The 18,713-nt window shown below is 38.5% G+C and overlaps 1 protein-coding gene across 4 annotated transcripts; it reads right to left on the reverse strand.

The window, feature by feature from the left end:
* On the reverse strand, positions 1–18,435 carry SDE3 (P-loop containing nucleoside triphosphate hydrolases superfamily protein). Of its 4 annotated transcripts, none has more exons than XM_077391638.1 (7): positions 18,335–18,435; positions 16,236–17,074; positions 15,981–16,154; positions 14,402–15,856; positions 12,017–12,043; positions 1,425–1,792; positions 1–220 (listed from the first exon to the last, which is right to left on the reverse strand). In XM_077391638.1, the coding sequence occupies exons 2-6, from the start codon at positions 17,016–17,018 to the stop codon at positions 1,463–1,465; spliced, it is 2,769 nt and encodes a 922-aa protein (XP_077247753.1). In that variant the 5' UTR covers positions 17,019–17,074; positions 18,335–18,435; the 3' UTR covers positions 1–220; positions 1,425–1,462. The 4 variants fall into 4 exon arrangements, with proteins under 4 accessions (XP_077247753.1, XP_077247752.1, XP_077247750.1 ...); XM_077391637.1 differs by having other exon boundaries at positions 18,197–18,403; XM_077391635.1 differs by lacking the exon at positions 18,335–18,435 and adding an exon at positions 18,015–18,148.
* Positions 18,436–18,713: the final 278 nt, after the last annotated feature.

Genomic DNA, 18,713 nt, shown 5'->3' on the forward strand with positions numbered 1-18,713 from the left:
AACATTGAAGCCACAGTAGTGACTTGTATTTGAAAGGAAAGATCAATGAACCATCAAAAGCCAAAACAGGTTTTTCTTCACTTCAACAAAAAGAACAAAAGAACCATCTATCCCCAAAGTTTACTTAACCAAGCTTCATGACCAATGTTGCATTCAAGACATGGCAACTTTAAGCATTCTAAGAAAACTTAATCCAATGAGAAACTTTATTCTGCAGTCACTGCAAAAAAGAAAAGATGTGAAATAAAGCTTTGAGAGATTTCGAAGATTAGAAGCAGGGCATTGTCTATTAAAGCATCCTAAAAGGGAAGATTTGCTCATATGGTGGTACATTGCTGGTCTTCAGGGTTTGTTTGGTTGCATAATATCTCGGGTTTTGTAAGGGTTTTGTGTGGTATGTGGCTGCCACATCAGCAAAATACTCTGGTTGGTTGCATAAGACTATTTGGCTTGTCTATTTGCTTCCCCCTTGTCTGTCCTTTTGTAGCATACCAACAAACTACTAACAAAATCCAAGCAAAAAACTACCAAAATGTGGTTTCTAATCCACCACTACTCTATGAAGTAATTACCTGCAACCAAACTGACCCTAAAAGGATGAGAAGAGGGCAGGTTGTAAGAAAGAGGGGAAGAGAGCTTTGGGCAAGTGGAGGTGTTTTGAGGACAAAAGTGATTTGGTCAATTTGAGAAACCGCGAAGAAAGAATTGAGCTGCACGTATCGATGATAGGGAATTTGAATGATATTTTCTAGGAAAACACTTCCAAAATAAAACTCCGTTCTGGAAATAAAAATGGTGAATAATGACTAAAATACCCTTTTTCAGGATTAAATTTTCAAATAAACGACATCTCTACTAACACTATCACCAACAGCCACCTGCAACAAACTCCAACCAGAGTCTTTATGCCCAGCTATTATGGTATTAGAGGAAAGTCCGGATGCTGGAAAACCAATCCAATACATACATTAGATTTTAGATCTGCTTTATGGTGGATGGCGGATGGCAGACTGCCTTTTCCGTCCAGACTTTCCCCCATGCCGTATTAGAGCTGGGTTGAGAGACTCAAGTTGGCATTGGTAGCATCCGGTTGCCGGAGATCTCTAGGTATTACTTTGAAGATTTACCCTAAAAGTAGGGGCGTAAGGGTATTTTAATCACTTTGGTGGACGCAAGATTTGGCCTCGACGACTAAGCCCACTTTCTTGTATTATAGTGCATACACAGAGCAACTAGGAACACATCCTTTTTTAACAAAACAGGAGGTGCATTGATTGAATTTTTTCTGATGGTTAAGTGGTTCAATGGAAAATCATAGGAAAAAATCTATCAATTTTCAAGGGCTGACCTCATATGTATACTTAATCCTATTTTCATATTCAGAAAAAGGTGGGAAAAAAAATAAGCTCATTCTATAAACTTGCCTGGAAATGTTGACTCCATGATTTCAACTTAAGGAGAGTTAGGACCAACCATCTGACCATTCAGCTTCATCGACAAAGGGCTTAGGTGTCTCTGCAGCCTTAACGGGCTCATCACCCCAAGCAGGGCCTTCATCAAAGGATGGATTCGGGATCTTATCACCATTGAAATTATCCTTCCAAGAAGAGCCTTCATCACCCCAAGATGGACCCTCATCAAAGGATGGTTTGGGGACCTCATCACCATTGAAATTATCATCCCAAGAGAGGCCTTCATCATAGAGATCATGCTTTTCTGGAGGAGGGAGAGGACAGCCCTGATAAGAGTTGTTGTCTGAACAGTGCCTTAAGAGCTTATCCCAATGTGGGTCCTGTCAAACACAAACAAGACTTGTTTTCTCATGCATTCTTTGCAATCAGATAAGAGACTACAACTTGTGTATTCACAAATTAGAAAAGGTTCTAATCAAATAAAAAAAGCCAAACGATAATCACTGCTTCAGAGAACCAGAACATTTCACTTTTGGTTGGCTCAATTAAGATACATTCAAGGAATACTTGAACCATGATGGCACTTGGCCAAGAAACTCAAATCTTTCACAACCACTATGCTAGTGAGTGCTCCAACTTACAACACAATTAGGACGACTCAAATTACTTGTCAACATGAGAAAGTTCCGCAAAGAAGACACAAGAAGTTAATATAAGTTAGTAACATTATTTTTTTCCGAACATGTCTGCTTTCCAATAATATGCCCGCTTTCCAATAATAATGTGCTGGCTACATCAAAATCTTGAGACTTGTGACCAGTTTTACGAAGGTATATCTTAGATTTATTTAGAACTTACTAGCATATTTCTGATCTCTAACAGATATGTATGTATGTATGTATATACGAATACACTAACCATGTTTCTTCCCACTCATTCGTTTTCTTTCCGAGAGAATTTTTTATTGGAAAGCTTTTACCACCAAAAAATTACTGGAATTTTTTTATGGTGCAATTTTTTACACCTCATGCAGAGCATGGATGGGGCCCATCATCTTACAACACATTTTTTAATAAGGTGAGGCCTATCATTTTACACCCATGCATAGCATAAGTGGGGCCACCATTTTATACCTCATGTTTTGATATGGTAAGGCCCACAATCTATACTCAAACACAGGCATATGGGCCCACCCTCTGTTGTTAAAATCTTACGATTTACGATTTGAATCGTAAGATTCAAATCGGTTCGTGGGTTGAACGATTCATTTCAGACGAATAATCTTTTTCCATAAAAATCTTACGATTCAAGTACGGTTCAACTTTAAATCATGCGATTTTTACGATTCTGTCTGTTTTGGATTCTTGAGAACTGATTGTGATTTCAAAATGAACAACCAAAGTAGAAGAAGAACAATGCCCAAACAAGATGTAATTCAATATATATGATGGAAGAACACAAGACAAGACAAGAACAAAAAGATAGAAGAAAGCTTCAAAACTAGGAGAAAATATGTGAAAGTTGACACTTTGCTTCAAACCCAAGCTTGCACACAAGAGAGCTTCAATGAAGCTTCAATGGAGGTGTAGGTAGATAATGGAGAATCTCTACCAAAAAGAAGTAAATGAGAATAGGCTTAGTCAAAGGAAAATAGAGAGTGAATGGCTTAGGTAAGTGGTAGTCGGTGTGGGAAAGTGGAGTCTTTAATGCTTAGGGAAGTGGTGGGTTTGGAGTTCCAAGTAAGGGCTTGAATTTGAAATAGGTGGGTAGTGGGAAAAGATGGAGCAAACTTGTGTGGCTCACACATGTGCAAGCTAGGCCAACAAAAGACCAAAATGCCCATCGACACAAAATACATCTTTGTCCTCACTACACCTCTCAAAATAAAATAAACTAAAAGCTACCCATAAAATACACTTTAAAATTTAACATTTATTGTGCGATGAATATGGTTTGTGCTTCAGATTACTAATCATGGAATTTTATATTTAACTTAATAGTTTCAAATAGAAAATAGATAATTACTCATTTTATTCTTATTTTTTACATTTTTATACTTTTTAATAAATACTTTTTCTCATTTTTAAATAAAAATCTGAAAAAATCTAACGATTTACGATCCAATTTACAATTCGATACAATTCGAACCCTGTTACGATTTACGACTCGATTCGGATTTTCAGAACCTTGGGCCAACTATCTCCACCCAAATCCATTCATAGCGTGGGGCCCACCATTTTACACCATATTTTGACAGGATGGGTCACATCCACTCAAACCCATACATTGGGTGGGACCTACCATTTTACATCACGTTTTGATGGGGTAGAGCCCATTATTTTACACTCATGCATAGCATGGGCCAAGAATGCTAGCGTGTATATATACATGCTACTGATATCCGCACAACCATCTTTTGATAATGGGACAAACTTACCATGGTTTACATGCTTTAGCCAGCTGTCAAAGCCTATTACAATTCCCAACAAACTCTGTTGACAGCTGGTTAAAACATGTAAAGGTCAGTTCGTCACAATATGAAAACATGGTCATGCAGATATCAGTCCCTATATATATATATATATATTAAAGAACACAAACATACTAGCTAACTACAAATAACACAATGGACAAATAAGACCATGGCTTGCCTCATTCCAACATCATCCTTCTAAGTTTTCTATCATTATTTCTAATTTGCTTGTCAATTTAATTTTTCTGACATTAACTTTAGAAACTCATCTTGGGTTTTCAACCTCAATTCAAGGGTATACTACCAAAATATCAATGGCTTTGAGGCAAAGGAAAAGAACAATAGTAAGAAATACCAAGTTAGACATTGATCCGCCTACAATCTTCAAGCACCATGTCACGGGGTGACAGTTGAGCTCATTTGTTCCCCTTATATAAGGCTAAAGGAGGCTCAAGACAGCCCTAGAAGAAGAGAACATTTTCGAAGTCTAGAGCTATGTAGAAGACTCCTAGAAATGTGGACGAACCAGTTACATCATCTCCACGCATGTACCCTACTACCTAAATCCCCAGCTCAGATACTCAGTTGGCTTCTCCTATGTGGATGAGGGAAAAGATGGTCTATATTAGCATATGGATAAGATGTTGGGAATGAGAGATGAAAAGTTTGTTATGGCAGATGTCTCGCTTGATTTAAAAGAGATGGATGAAGGTGAGTTTGGTACATGCATATCCATTGATACAAGGAACAAGCCTTCAACAGATAAGATTTAGTTTGAAGTTTTCGAGTATTTAGTTGTTAGTTAAATTGACATCTTACCTTGATTTTTTTATTTATTATGTATTACTGCTATCTAATTCTAATAAAATGTCAAGTGTTTATTGTAGGTGACTAGTATATCCACTTTGGATCCAAGACACCAAAGTTGGGAGCATTTGCAATAAGTGTTTTAAGTCTCATATCCAATACTTCAAGTTGTGACAGGAACTAGAGTAGATTTGACACAGCAAGTTATTAAGTTTATTTTAGCTGTCAACTTATCATTCTTGATTTATGAAAGTTTTTTTTTAATTTTATAATGGTTTATTTTAGTTTGTTGGCAAGGACGAACAGGTTCACGGTAAGACATGTTACAGATATAACGACTCCTGTGTCCGCACATATCAAAATTCTACTCGTCGGAGTCGAGTTCTTCCCATATAGGGGGAACTGATGTGATCAGCCTCTATAGTTGATTTGGCATGCTATTAGAGACTTGATTAGTAAGGATTATTTCTATTTTTTATGCATTTTAGCCTAGATGTGGGGGTTGTCCACATCACCTATGACCTATACATAACTAATTAAAAAAACGAAGTTACTATTTTTATTAGTATGTACTTACTATTTTTTAGTAAATACGAACTTACTATTTTTAGTAACCGCATACTTATTATTTTTAGAAAGTATAAACCACTTAAAAACACTGACAAAGATGAATGATACTCTAAACCCTAAACGAAAATCTATCGAATTCCAAAGAGGTATATGGTTCTGGAAGCGAGTAGGAATCTAAGCGTTGGGCTCTGAAACCAAATTGGTGCAAGCACGGCGGTTCGTCAATGATCTTTTTTTAAAAAATAATAATAATTTTCGTCAATGATCTTAACAAGTACACCAAAAGTTAGCAATAAAGTAGAATATGGGTAGCAATGGTGCATGGTCTGGATAAAATCTGAAAATAAATAAAATGAAAAATTCAGGGCCAAAGTAACCATCAAACTAGAGAGAATAGGCAAGAGGATAAGGTATATGTAAAGATAATAGTCTTAAGGGTATCGGTAACTCAAAATAGGGTCAAATATGGCAAAGATTGTGGTAGGAAAGATCTCACCTGGAAAAGTAAGCACATTTGCCCCGAATCTCGTAGGCCAAAGGTCCAAGAGAGTGGTGGAGAAGCCCGGAAGCTCCGAAGGGTCCCAACGCAGCAGCAATCAACAATAGATGATGTCTGGGGTGGAAAATACGGTAAGAATTTGTTCGTGTGCAGCCCGAACGGAAAAAAAAATTGATACGAGATGAAAAACCCGCAACAAGGAAGTGCAAAACTGAGAGGAAATCAATGAATTATCTCCATAAACAGCAGGATGTCTTTATGTGGTAGGAAAAATACAACAGGGACTGGAAAAGGGAAAGAAATAAGGAGAAGGATGGGAAAATGGGGCCTTTGTGATGAACAACGGTCCCTAAACTACTCTCTAACAGTCCCAAAAGTTTGCAGGGACAGCAAAGAGAGGTGGAAGCGATCAAGAAAGAAAGAGGGAACTACAGGGAGAAGAATAGAGGTGATGTAGATGAAAGAAAGAGAGACGAAAGAGGGTTGGTGCAATCGGACATTGCAACCAGTCACACGGTTTTGGAAGAAGAAAAAATCCGTGGGGAGTAAAGAGAAATAAGAGAGGAGGAAAGAAGAGAAGAGGGAAAGAGACGGAAGAAAAGAAGAGAGAAGCAAAGAAGTGAAGAAAAGAAAGAAGGAATAGGGGAGGAAGGGACGAGGAAGAAGAAGAAGAAAAGTAAGAGTAAGAAGAAGGAGATAGCGGTGCACATTTGTCAATAAGGGCCCTTCTTGGGCCTCTTATATAAAGGGGTAAGTGGAATGGATTGACGTAATTTTTCTACTGCGTGTACATTCCCATAATGATGGTGTCCCAAAATCAAACTTTGTTGCTCAGCATCTTGGACTAGCCATCCCTTAGAAGGTATTGTTAAAAGATCATCAATTCCTAATGAAATGGATGTAGCGGTGGCTTGAACCCAATTCCTACAGTGATGAATATAAGCGCAATTGAAATTCTTGGGGAGTTATACATTTGTGTATTGATAAGACCATTCACTATATCTAATAGAATTCGATTCTATTAGGTACGATTGAATAAAAAACTATTGCTGCATTACATGGCATTTATAATCTGGGAGCCATTTCTTGAAATCCCTCTGCAGATTCAAAATCGAAGTGTGTTCGATTGATTCAATATCGATGAACCTAGAAAAGAGGGTTGAAGGTTGGAAAAAACATATGAATAGGAGATGTTGTGCGACTATCTACAGGACCTAAATTATCAACAGGCTCTCCAAGAACATTGAAAATTCATCCTAGTGTAGCCCCACCGACTGGAACACTTAGCGGGGCTCATGTGTCAATCACTTCCATTCCTCTCATCAGACCATCTGTAGCTCTCATAGCTATAGCTCTAACTCGATTATTTCCTAATAATTGTTGTACCTCACAAGTCACATTAATTTGCTGACCGACAGTATCTCGATCCCTAACTACCAAAGCGTTATAAATATTAGGCATCTTGCCGAGGGAAAAACTACATCCAGTACCGGACCAACAGAAGATGCTGAGCAAAGCTGTTGGCCTGAAGAGTGAGGCTGATCCGTAACATCTTGCAGAAGAATGAGGTTTGAGCTGTCGGCAGATCGCTTAGCCCCATTCATCTTCGGCACAAGAGCGCTCGATCAGTGAGCTATTACACACTCTTTCAAGGGTGGCTGCTTCTAGGCAAACCTCCTGGCTGTCTCTGCACCCCTACTGCTTTATCACTGAGCGGTAATTTAGCGGCTCGAATTTTTTCTTTGAATTCAGATTTGCGATGACTCACACACCCTACTAGCCAATAGGATATATGTGCATTGAAGTTATTAATCAATAACTTAAATACCTCTGCTTAAAAGACAAAGATATAACTAGCTCAAGGCTAATATGGTCATGGCACATGATGAGGTGGTGTGGGCCCCAGATGATGTGGATAACCCCCACATCTAGACTCCAAAAATTAGCAACAAAGAATAGAAGGTGTGTACAAAATATAAACTAGCTTACATATTCAAAAATAGAAACTAGCCATAAAATGTCTCTAAAATGGCAGGTGGACAAGGTTGAATCGCATCACTTCCTTCCATAGGTTTTTTCCCTCTTCCCTTCTCCTTTCTCCCTTCGCCCCCTTTCTTCCCTCTCTCCGCTTCTTCTCCTCTACTTTTCCCTCCACAATTGTCTTTTATCCCTCCGGGTTTTGCCTCCCTACACCTATCGGCCTGCAGTCTAGAAATTTTCCAGCAGTCAACAGCCCCCTCCTACCTTTCCCTTCTTCTTTCCTCCCCTCCCTTGTTAGTCGGCCTTCTCCATACACCCAAGTGTAGCCGACATCCCCCCTTATCCTCTCCTGCAGCCTTCAAACAATAACCTACGTTCATAGGCTCCCTCCCCCGTTTTGCTCTCTTCCCCTCGATGAACAACCAGTTGTTATAGCTGCTGTTCAAGCTCTATTTTATTGCTGATTTCCTACTAGATCTGTTGTACTACACATTTTACAGCAGTTCCGGCCATCACTTCCTCTCTCAAGTTACTTTGCTGCTCCAGGTTAATTTTTATGCAATTCCATCATTTACCCGCTCCTTTCTTCATCATTGGTGGCTGATACCATGGTTTCAAATTTCGGTTTCTGAATGCGTTTCAGTCCTCACTGAAACCGAAATTTCGGCTGAAATTCGGGAGAATATTAAATAATGAATAAAATCCAGATTTTTTTGGTGATATTCCTTAAATTTCGGACCAAGGAAACAAAATTTCAAAATTTTGGTCTAAATAAAGTAACGTTTCGGGTATTACGGATTTCGCTTTCGGTCTCCACCGAAACCCAAAATTTCAGATTTCGGTCGAAATTTAAAACGATGGCTGATACAGCCCTTGGACGGACGGTGGCTGCTGATATCTCTCCATCATTTCTTGGGAGCTTCTCCTCCACAGGGTTCAAGTCCGAGGAACACACGATCAGGTGAGATTTGACCTTTAATACCCAATGCCCTCTATAGACTTCCATTTACACCCTATTTCTTAACCCGGCCCTTTTCTAGCCATACCTTAGACCACTGTTGTAAATTTCGTTTCGTTTCGTCCGAAATGGACAAAAGTTTCGGTTTCGGCCAAAAACCGGAACGAAACGACGAAAATTTTGTTTCGTTCTGGATTTCGGCCGAAATTTACCGGAATTCGACGAAATTTTCCGAAATTTTGTTTCGGTGGCCAAAACGAAATGGCCACCGAAACGAAATTTACAACATTGCCTTAGACTTTTAGGCCTTAGCTTTGTTTATTTTATATCTTTTTTCACATTATGGAAAGACTAACATTATTGTTTCATCTTAGTTACATATCTGATTTCTTTGACATGATTATGTGTTAGCAAACTATAACTTGATTGAATTTAACTGGTTAGTAAATTAACTCAGAAGCTTTAAATCTATGCATGCCCTAGTTGGTAAGTTGATTAATTTTGGATGTTTAAATCTTTTCATGGAATGAATGTGCAGTTTTAATTGAGGTTGAGACACTTTTATGTTCCTGAAGTTCTCTAAAATAACATGTGAACCGAGGTTTGCACCAGACAACCAATCTCTTTCAACTCTTTCTTATTAGCCACATGTTCTCTTCTGCTCAACAAATTTCCTGGATTCTAAACACCAACCAAGGTTGTTCGTTTAACCATAGTTCGAGATTAGCCTTACTCCACTCCTTGAGTTTGCTTTTTTTTTTTACATCGCGCAGCTTCTGGTTAACAGCCACATCTGCCGACCCAAATGTAATGGACTCATTCGACCACTCAACCAACTTCTCCTTCATTTTAGGCATTTCCAACCACGTTAGCTCGAACCATAGTGGGGCCGACTCCCATGACTCCAATCAGGGATCCAAAAGAATGGGGCAATGATCCAACGTGGTTTTGGGCAAGGCAACTTGGCAGACATCAGAAGTAGGAAATAATAAATTTGGGGCGTATCAAGAAATGATCAATGGTCCAAGTAAATTGGGCTCCACTCAAAGGGAGGTCAATGAGTTCGTGTTTAGAAATAAAATCTAAAAATGCCAACCTGCTTGGAGTGCTCCTGCTACTATCGGCCCTGTCCTCAATGAATCTAGTCACATTAAAGTCGCCTCGGATGCACCAAAGGTTCAACCATCTGCTACCGAGTCCATCCAACTCTTCCCAGAGGGAAACACAATCCACAACCTGGTTGGGCCCACACACACCAGTGAAGGTCCAGCCCAAGCCATCAGCCGTCTTTCTAACAACCATATCAGAGAATCTGCCTCTAAAAACATATGCCAAATCAAAAACCGAACTGTCCCAGATGATAAGAATACCTCCAGCCAATCCCACAGCCTCGAACTCAACAAAATCCCAACTGACTCTACATCTCATCTCCCCGATCACCGTTATGTTCATCTCATCTAACTTCGTTTCCTGAATACAAACCATCTCGGTATGCCCACAGTTTGCACTACCTCTCCTGCACAGGGACATAATTTGATAGCCCTCCATACTATTCATTCGCCATTTCGAAAGTAACATGTTTCCACCATTTCAAAAAAAAAAATGAGGTACTTTGACAACCCTCCATACTATTCATTCTCTATCTGAAAACAATGGGTAATTGGCTCAGAGGTAGTGACCATGTGTGTGGTACGTCCAAGTTATTTTAGTCTCTAACATAAACTTCGTTAGTAATGTTCGTCTTGTTGATGGTACTCTTTGCCAAGAGCAATGGTAAGGGAAGCATCCCTGTTTCTCCTTCCTTGACTCTTCCATCTTACAAGTACCTAATTTGTTCACCAATCTTTTGTCTGCTAGTTTCCTTGAACAAAAAAACTGAATTATAGCACCATTTCTTTCCATATAGTTGTGTTTATCAAGATTTGCAGATGAAGAACATGTGACTTGTAACTCCTGGATCCTCAGATTTCACACCCTTATGTTGCTTTATTGAGTCAACATAAAGATGACCTCCATCGTTGCCACTATCGCCTGGGCCTTCGTTATTAATTCTCGAGTCTCAACTCTTTGGTTCATAATTTAAATTCTGTAAATTGAGATAAGTTTACATGTGAAACATGTGAGTTGTAGAACACCAGCACTCTACTTATTCAGATAGTTTAAATAATCTTTGTATTTGTACCGTTCAGTTAATTCACTTTGATGTTTAGGGGCATGCTCCCATTGTTTCATATGCTAGTTATCAATATTACATTTCATTTTTTGATGATGCTCCTCACATGACTTGGATTTGGTTGATGAAAGATAGATTGGAAATCCCAATCTCGTTAATATCTTTCACTAGTAGTTTCAAAACTGATTTCAAAACAATATTAAAACATTTAATGTAGATAATTGGGTAAATATCTCTCTTAATTAAACAGATTATCGTTGAAATGTCTAAGTGCTTTTAAAATCAAATGGTTTTCTAGTGTGTTTCTTCACGAAATTATACTAATTGGATTTGAATTTGCCTAGAGTTCATCCCCACCATCATATCCCCCGAGGTGTGGGTTCCCCCTTCTTAAGTTAGATTAGGCTAAATTTTGACAGTAGTACTAAGATTTTTACTACTATTAGTGACATGTATTGGTGCGTGTGGTCATGGCGGTGGGGGTGGGGGTGGGAGGGCTGGGCTTCTCCAACCCTACAACTCTACGGTGTTCCTTCCTAAACACGATTCGCTACCTTAAAATTGAATTGACCCCACCTTGGAGACATTTGTTTAGAGAGATGTATGATTTGTTGAGTGTTGAGCGCCCCTTCCCCCATATTTATAGACAATGATATACTTTAGCTGATCGATTGGAAAATTCTGGTGCATCTTGTTTGAGTTTTAAGTTGTGGAACGAGATGCCCTACAACGGTTGTTGCACTAAACTAGGGGCAGCAGTTGAAGATGCTCTCGTGTGAAGCACACATATCATAAACCAATGAGAGTACTTCTATGCAAGCGCCCTACAACTCGCTTAGGATTAGAAATCACGTCACAATTTTTCTAGACTGAAAATTTTTCCAACAATTTTTTTTAAACAAGAACCAAACGCAGGAAAATGGGCAAATGTTGGAAAACTTTTCCAAACCTTTTTTGCAATCCATACAAGGCTTTAGAGTCGAGATCTTGTACCTAAGGCAGTATTATTATTTGTTTCACATTTGAATGAAGAAGCACAAGAAAAAAGAACATATGGAAAACAAAATCACCTACAATAGTTGCAATTTGTGACTTGGTACATATTCTAAATGAAAAATTCAAGAGAATGCACGAAGAAAAATACTTTCAAAGATGTACCAATATTTCCAACCTGTAAAAAAAAAAGGAACGATGGAAATCAGATTAGATGCAACAGTGAATGGTTTATTAGAACAAAAGAGAAAGGGTACAACAAATTTAGTGCACCAAGATGCATATCTCAACATCGATGAAGGCTACCAATCCATAACTCAAACATTGGCAACAACAACACAGCATTCATTTGAAGAACGAATAAAAACAGATAAAATAGTCCAAACTTCAGTAGAGCAAATCAAGGAAACATCAAAAGCGTGAAGAGAATTATAAGATCAACTTGAACAAATCCGTAAGTCTTTATTGCTACAAGCCAAAATGATTTATTTAGCTATGAATTTTTTTTTTCCAGGTGGCGTGTGTGTTGTATTGGTGTGAGATAACGGAGGGGGGGTTGTTCTTACTCCAACCCTATAACAGTTAGGTGTTCCTGTCATTTGTGGGTCCTTGTGGAGATTGTGATGTTGCAGAGAGGAAGGTTTTTAGTGTCTGGAATGGTATTAGATTAGTTGCCAAGCTCGATGTGACAAAGTCATGGATTGAGATGACCTTGTGCAAAACGCACATATCATCGACCATGGTTTCAAATTTCGGTTTCGGACCGAAACCGAAATTTCGGCTGAAATCCGACGAAACCAAATTAACGGCAATCTTATCTCGTACAGATTTTCGGCCGAAATTTCGGGATAATATTAAATAATTATCAAAAAGAAATCCCATAAATTTTGGATGAAATTTCAAAAATTCGGCCAAAATAAACTACCATTTCGGGTATTACCGATTTCGGTTTCGGTCTCGACCAAAACCCAAAATTTCGAATTTTGGTCGAAATTTAAAACCATGTCATCAACAAATGAGAGCACTTCTATGCAAGTGCCCTACAACTCGCTTAGGATTAGAAATAACATCACATTTTTTCTAGATGGGACGTCTTCTATGACCCTATAACTCAAAGGTGTCACTTCATTTGTAGGTACTTGTGCAAATTGTGATGTTGTGGGGACGAAGGTTCTTGCTGTCTGGAATTGTATTAGATTAGTTGCCCAAATCGGTGAGACAAAGTCGTGGATTGAGGGTGACTCCCTAAACCATAGTTCTAAAACTCCCCCGGTGTCATCGTGGACTCCCCCGAGTCGAATCCCTTTTACCTTGGAGGCGTTCCGCGTTTTGCCACCGCATTCCGCATTTTGACCCGCATCCGCGTTTTAAAACACTACCCTAAACACAATTCACTGCATTAAAATGGAATCGACCCCACCTTTGATATTCAAACATTTGTTTAGAGAGATGTCTGATTTGTTGGTGTTGAGTACTCATCCCATATTTATAGAGAATGAAATGCTTTAGCTCATCGTTTGGAAAATTTTGGTGCATCTTGTTTGAGTTTAATGTTGTGGAACGAGATGCCCTACAAGGCTGCAACAGATGCTACACTAAACCAGGGTTAGCAGTTGAAGATGCCCTTGTGTTTAGCGCACATATCATCGACCAATTAGAGCACTTCCATGCAAAGGCCCTACAACTAGCTTGGGATTAGAAATCCAGCCACATTTTTTCTAGATGGAAAATTTTTCCCATAAATTTTTTTTACAACAAGAACCAAACACGGGAAAATGGGCAAGTGTTTCCAAACTTTTCCGAACTTTTTTTGCAATAAAAAAAGGGCCTTAAATTTGAATGAAGAAGCACCGGAAAAAAACATTTGGAAAAACACTGTCACCTATAATCGTTGCAATCCGTGAATTGGTACATATTCTAACTGGAAAATTCAACGGAATGTAGGAACTAGGAAGTAAAATATTTTCAAAGATGTACCAATATTTCTAATCACAGGGAATCAGAGTAGGTGCAATAGATAAACGGTTTATCAAAGAGAAAATGACCAACAAATTTAGTGCACCAAGATGCATATATAACATCAATGAAAGCTACCAATCCATAATTCAAAGTGGAAACAGCGTCAACCAGCATTTATTTGAAAAACTAATAAAACAGATAAAACAGTCCAAACTTCAGTAGAGCAAATCACTAAAATATCAAAAGCGTGAAGACAATTATATGAAAAACTTCAGCAGATCAGCAAGTCTTTATTGCGACAAACCAAAGAAGATCTATTTAACTATGAATAGCATAAATTCTCAATGTATAATGAAATCATTTAAGATTTGAATCTCTGCACAAGGTTAATATCCAACTAGAAAAATCTTCAATGAGGATTGTACCGCACACAAATGATATAGAACAGACTAATGAAGGAAATAATAAAAATCATAAATCATCTCAAAAGCAATTAGAGATGCAAATAAAAGGAAAAGAAGATGGAAACGTAACAGAAAGATTTAATCTCAACCGAACAGTTTCCAGAGCATAATACCTTACTAATAATATATGGGTTTCCAATAATAATCAGCAGTGATCGAGCACGTGTGGTGGCAACATTAAATCTCCTTGGATTGCTAAGAAATCCCAGATGGTGTACTCTGTCAAACTCATTATGTTTTACGGTCGACCTAACAGTAGATATTATGATGACCTGCCTCTCCTGTCCTTGGAATTGCTCGACACTCCCAACCTTTACACTATCCATCCCTAGCGACTCAAGGACCTTCTTTAATTTTAATACTTGTTGGCGGTAAGGAGTTATCACTCCAATATCTCCTTCGCTTACATAAGCACTGTCTGTTAGCTTCTGGATGATGTCAACCACTTTACTAACTTCAAATCGATTAAACCATGATGGGTTACTACCCTCCCTCTCATCACATCCTTGAATGCCGATGAAAAGAACAGGAAAGTTTCTATTTGGAAGGTCCACCCACTCGCACAAAGATGAATCTCCCTCTTCTTTGCAAGCAATCAACTCTCCCCTATAGAAAAGTTGTGAAGGGAGTTGAAGGATTGCAGGGTGACAACGGTAGTTCCTCACCAACTTTGTAACAAAGTTTTTGTTCCTATCATCATAGAGTTTGGACTCAAAAAGTCTCTCCAAGTACGATTTTCCCAGTCCGTAGTTCTCTGCCTCTTTTGAGTAAATAACAGGACCCAATTGCATTGGATCTCCCGCCAGCACAACAACTGTGTCTTTTCCACAAAGATTAGATATTGGTATCATTGTTTCCGGCTCCGAGACTTGACCAGCCTCGTCCAAGAAAATGTGAGAAAAGTGACCCCAAGGGATACCCTCTGCATAAAGAAGAGATGAACTCATACATGTGGATATGACGATCTTATAACGTAACAATGCCTTGAGTGGAGGACATTTGAAAACCATGTCCTCGAAAAAGCAAAATCGAACAATCTCAGGGTGAACCTCCTCATACTGACGGCCAATAGCATTTAGCCTAAATATCTCATTGCCTTTAACTCTTGCGACATCCTTGTCGATCAACTTGTTCAATACATGGTCAGCAGAACTATTTGAAGCCGCACAAACAAGAATCCGTGCACTTTTTCTCTCCATGTAGAGTTGTAAAATTGCTTCCACCAATGTTATAGTTTTACCAGTACCAGGAGGCCCGTGTATTATATATGGAGGAGCTCCTTTGCATCCAAGTATCATTTCAACACAGGAAATCTGCTCGGCATTGAGTGTTTGGTTCAACGGCGTGAAGCGGGATGTTTTTATGAACTTCCTTTTGGAAGACTCTGATGGAAAGAGACATTGCATCGATAAATCTGCTGCTGCGAGAACAGCTTGATATTGTCGTTTCATGTTCACCCGATTATATGAAAATCTAATATTATAATAGTTGCCTTTATTATATTGCTGGTGAAAGTCCTTTGCAAACTGTAAAAACACTTCATCGGCCTCAACTCGGTGAACGAACCCCTGCAAAAGTCATTTGAAATGTAAGCATTGAAAGAGGATGATGTGATCTACATTAAATGATGTGCAGAGATAACTAAAGAATGCACAGTGACTAGAGGAGTTTCTTTGGGAGATAAGTAGAAACCTGATATGACTTATTAGCATCACCATAATCTTCACCAGAAAGCATGGCACAGATATAATCCCCGGTAACAAGTGAAGGCCTCCTTTCAGCCAATCCAGGGACCTCGAGAACCAAGAATTGATTCCCCTTCTTCCGCATGGAGACATTCTCCATATCATACCCTCTCATCTCCGCCTACATGAGCAAATCAATATTAGCAAATGGAAAAAAGACAATCTACTAATGTTGATTTTTCTTATGGACATTAAAAATTACCTCGATATGAAATTCTTCCATGTAAAGTAAATTACAAAAGTAAGCGGCATAACTTTCTCTAGTTAGTCCTTCCATGATAACCCCGGGGACACATTTTCTCTCGAACAGTTCCCTGACATCCGATGGTATTCGGAATTCCGGAAGCCTATTTTTGAATCCCTGCGATGCTGCCCTAGTGGGGCGAGAACCAGCTACATATACATTGTTAAAGGCAACTTGTTTCTTCCTTGGAACTCTTGAATATGGCTTGTTTGAAGCTAACGACTGGGAAACCGTATCTTCTGCCAACAGGAAAACAACTCGCTCTATTTTGTCATCTCCCACATTAAAATGCACGATTGCGGTGTGCAAACCGATATCTTTTGGTTTGCACGACAGCCAAATTGTGAGGGTTTGGTCCGGCTGAAGCACCCGATCTTCTAGAGACATCAATTCCAAGAAAGCCTCGATTTCTTCCACATCGGACGTAGCCGATGGGGGTTCCATCAATGAAAGGGTATAAGCATTCTCAGGGTTCGAAGAGAAAATCGTAACTCCCCAAATATCTATCGGTTCATCCGTACTGTTTCTAAGTGTAACGGAATCCACAGTCCTATCTCCAACCAAAGCAGATTGAGGTTTCCCTCGGACAAAGGGAAATGGACTGGAAATAATGACGGGTCCTTCCTCATTTTGATCAAAATTATGGACAGATTCATTCTCATAATCCAAAAATCCGACTTCTTCTTTGTCCCCAATGACTGAGTAGTTCTCGTCCAAATCATCACTACCCACTATACCCATCACTGAAATTGGAGTAAAGATCCACCCGCGTCTAAACCAGCAAGTAACCTCTGATTCTGCCAAATCAACAATCAAAATCACAAACCATTTTCAACATTTAAGAACAAATTGTACAACCAACACATGTGTAAAATCCATTTAAAAAAGGATAACAGACTAATCCTACATGGAAAAACCTGAACAATCATCCATATCATTAAGCAATGAAAGCTGCTCTCTATAACGATGAGGTGAATAAAACACTAGTGAAACACTATAAGATAATCTATTTAAACAGCAGATAACCTACTGATTAAAACCCATCAAAAAAAAAACAAAAAAAACATTCAGTAAAAACGTGGAAAATGCTTTGCAGTTGAATCAATCACTTCATACCTTAAGTTCTATTAAAAAAATTAATGCAAATATACAACTGTAGAAATCCATGGAAGAAACAAGCTCCAACCCAGAAACAAATACCCAACAAAAACCATTAATTTGCAGATATCGCCAAGAGGGGAAAGAAAAGAAAAATAAAACACTCACTGAGTTTATCTAGAACAATAAGGGAACAAAATACTAGGGAAAAACAGTAAGATAATCACAAGCCATTTTCAACATTTAAGAACAAATTGTGCAACCAAACCCTCTCATGTGTAAAACCCATTTAACAAAAGGATAACAGAACATAAAAAGACCTGAAAAATAATCTATATCATTAAAGAATGCAAACTCAAGAAGATAATCTGTTTAAACAGCAGATAATCTATTGAATAAAACCCATCAAAACAAAAAAACACAGTAAGATAATCTATTTAAAAAGCAGATAATCTATTGATTAAACCCCATCAAAAAAATAAAAAAATAACGCCCGGTGCAACCGATTAGCTTCCTTAAACACCAAAAAAACGTGGCAAATGCTTAGCTATTGAATCAATCACTTTACTGCATACCCTAACTTTCATTGAAATAAATAAATGCAAATATACAAATGTAGAAATCCATGGCACAAACTACCTCCAACCCAAAAACAATAACCAAGAAAACCCATTGAAACAGTTCAAAAAGGAGGGAAAAACCAATAAATTTGCTGATATTGTCTCGTGAAGAAAGAAAAGTAAAGTAAAACAGACACTGAGTTCATCTCAATTCCTTTGGAGAGATAGCTTAAAAACACAAAAACATGAAAATAAACGCACCTATACTCAGAACCCAAGAGATTTTTGTCTAGGAAAAGGGAGATTATACGATGCAAATCAAAACAAGGTGGAGAAAACCCATTTCCTATTTAGGGGGAAGAGAGCAAGGAGACTGGAAAGCAAATAAAGCGTTTACACCTTTTCTTACGCTGTCTCCTCGTATTGGGAATCAAACAAAGACTTAAACAAGCAATTTTGTGACCCCAAAAACAGCAATGGGATGAGTGTAGAAATATAAAGCATGTTTTGTAACATATGAGTTGTTCTAGCTTGAGCAGGTGGGTGTGTCGAGCGTAACCTACGCACCCCCAATCATGGAAATGTGTTTTGGGAGTACAATCCTCGTGTTAAGATCCTAACCGTTAATTTAGCGGGTCATCTCAAGATGAGGCATGGTACAAAACCACATTAATTTGATTAATTTGATGTATTGAATAAAGTATTATGCAACCCAAAGTAAAAATTAAATGAAACGGAGGTAGAGATGAAACCCATACTTACAGTGGGGAAGAACTTA

Source organism: Tasmannia lanceolata, unplaced genomic scaffold (genome assembly GCF_043159265.1).
Source record: "Tasmannia lanceolata isolate RefF3 unplaced genomic scaffold, GAP_Taslan_0.1 ptg000012l, whole genome shotgun sequence".
Taxonomy (NCBI): domain Eukaryota; kingdom Viridiplantae; phylum Streptophyta; class Magnoliopsida; order Canellales; family Winteraceae; genus Tasmannia; species Tasmannia lanceolata.

What these genes read in the sequence shown, in the direction of transcription:
- SDE3 (XM_077391635.1), bottom strand. Translation starts at nt 18,048, where the DNA reads ATGGGTTTTCTTGGTTATTGTTTTTGGGTTGGAG. An exon ending in TTATTGTTTTTGGGTTGGAG is followed by an intron (nt 17,075 to 18,014) that starts GTAGTTTGTGCC and finishes TTGATTTGGCAG; the next exon opens with AATCAGAGGTTACTTGCTGG. An exon ending in ACCCATATATTATTAGTAAG is followed by an intron (nt 12,044 to 14,401) that starts GTATTATGCTCT and finishes TTTTTTTTACAG; the next exon opens with GTTGGAAATATTGGTACATC.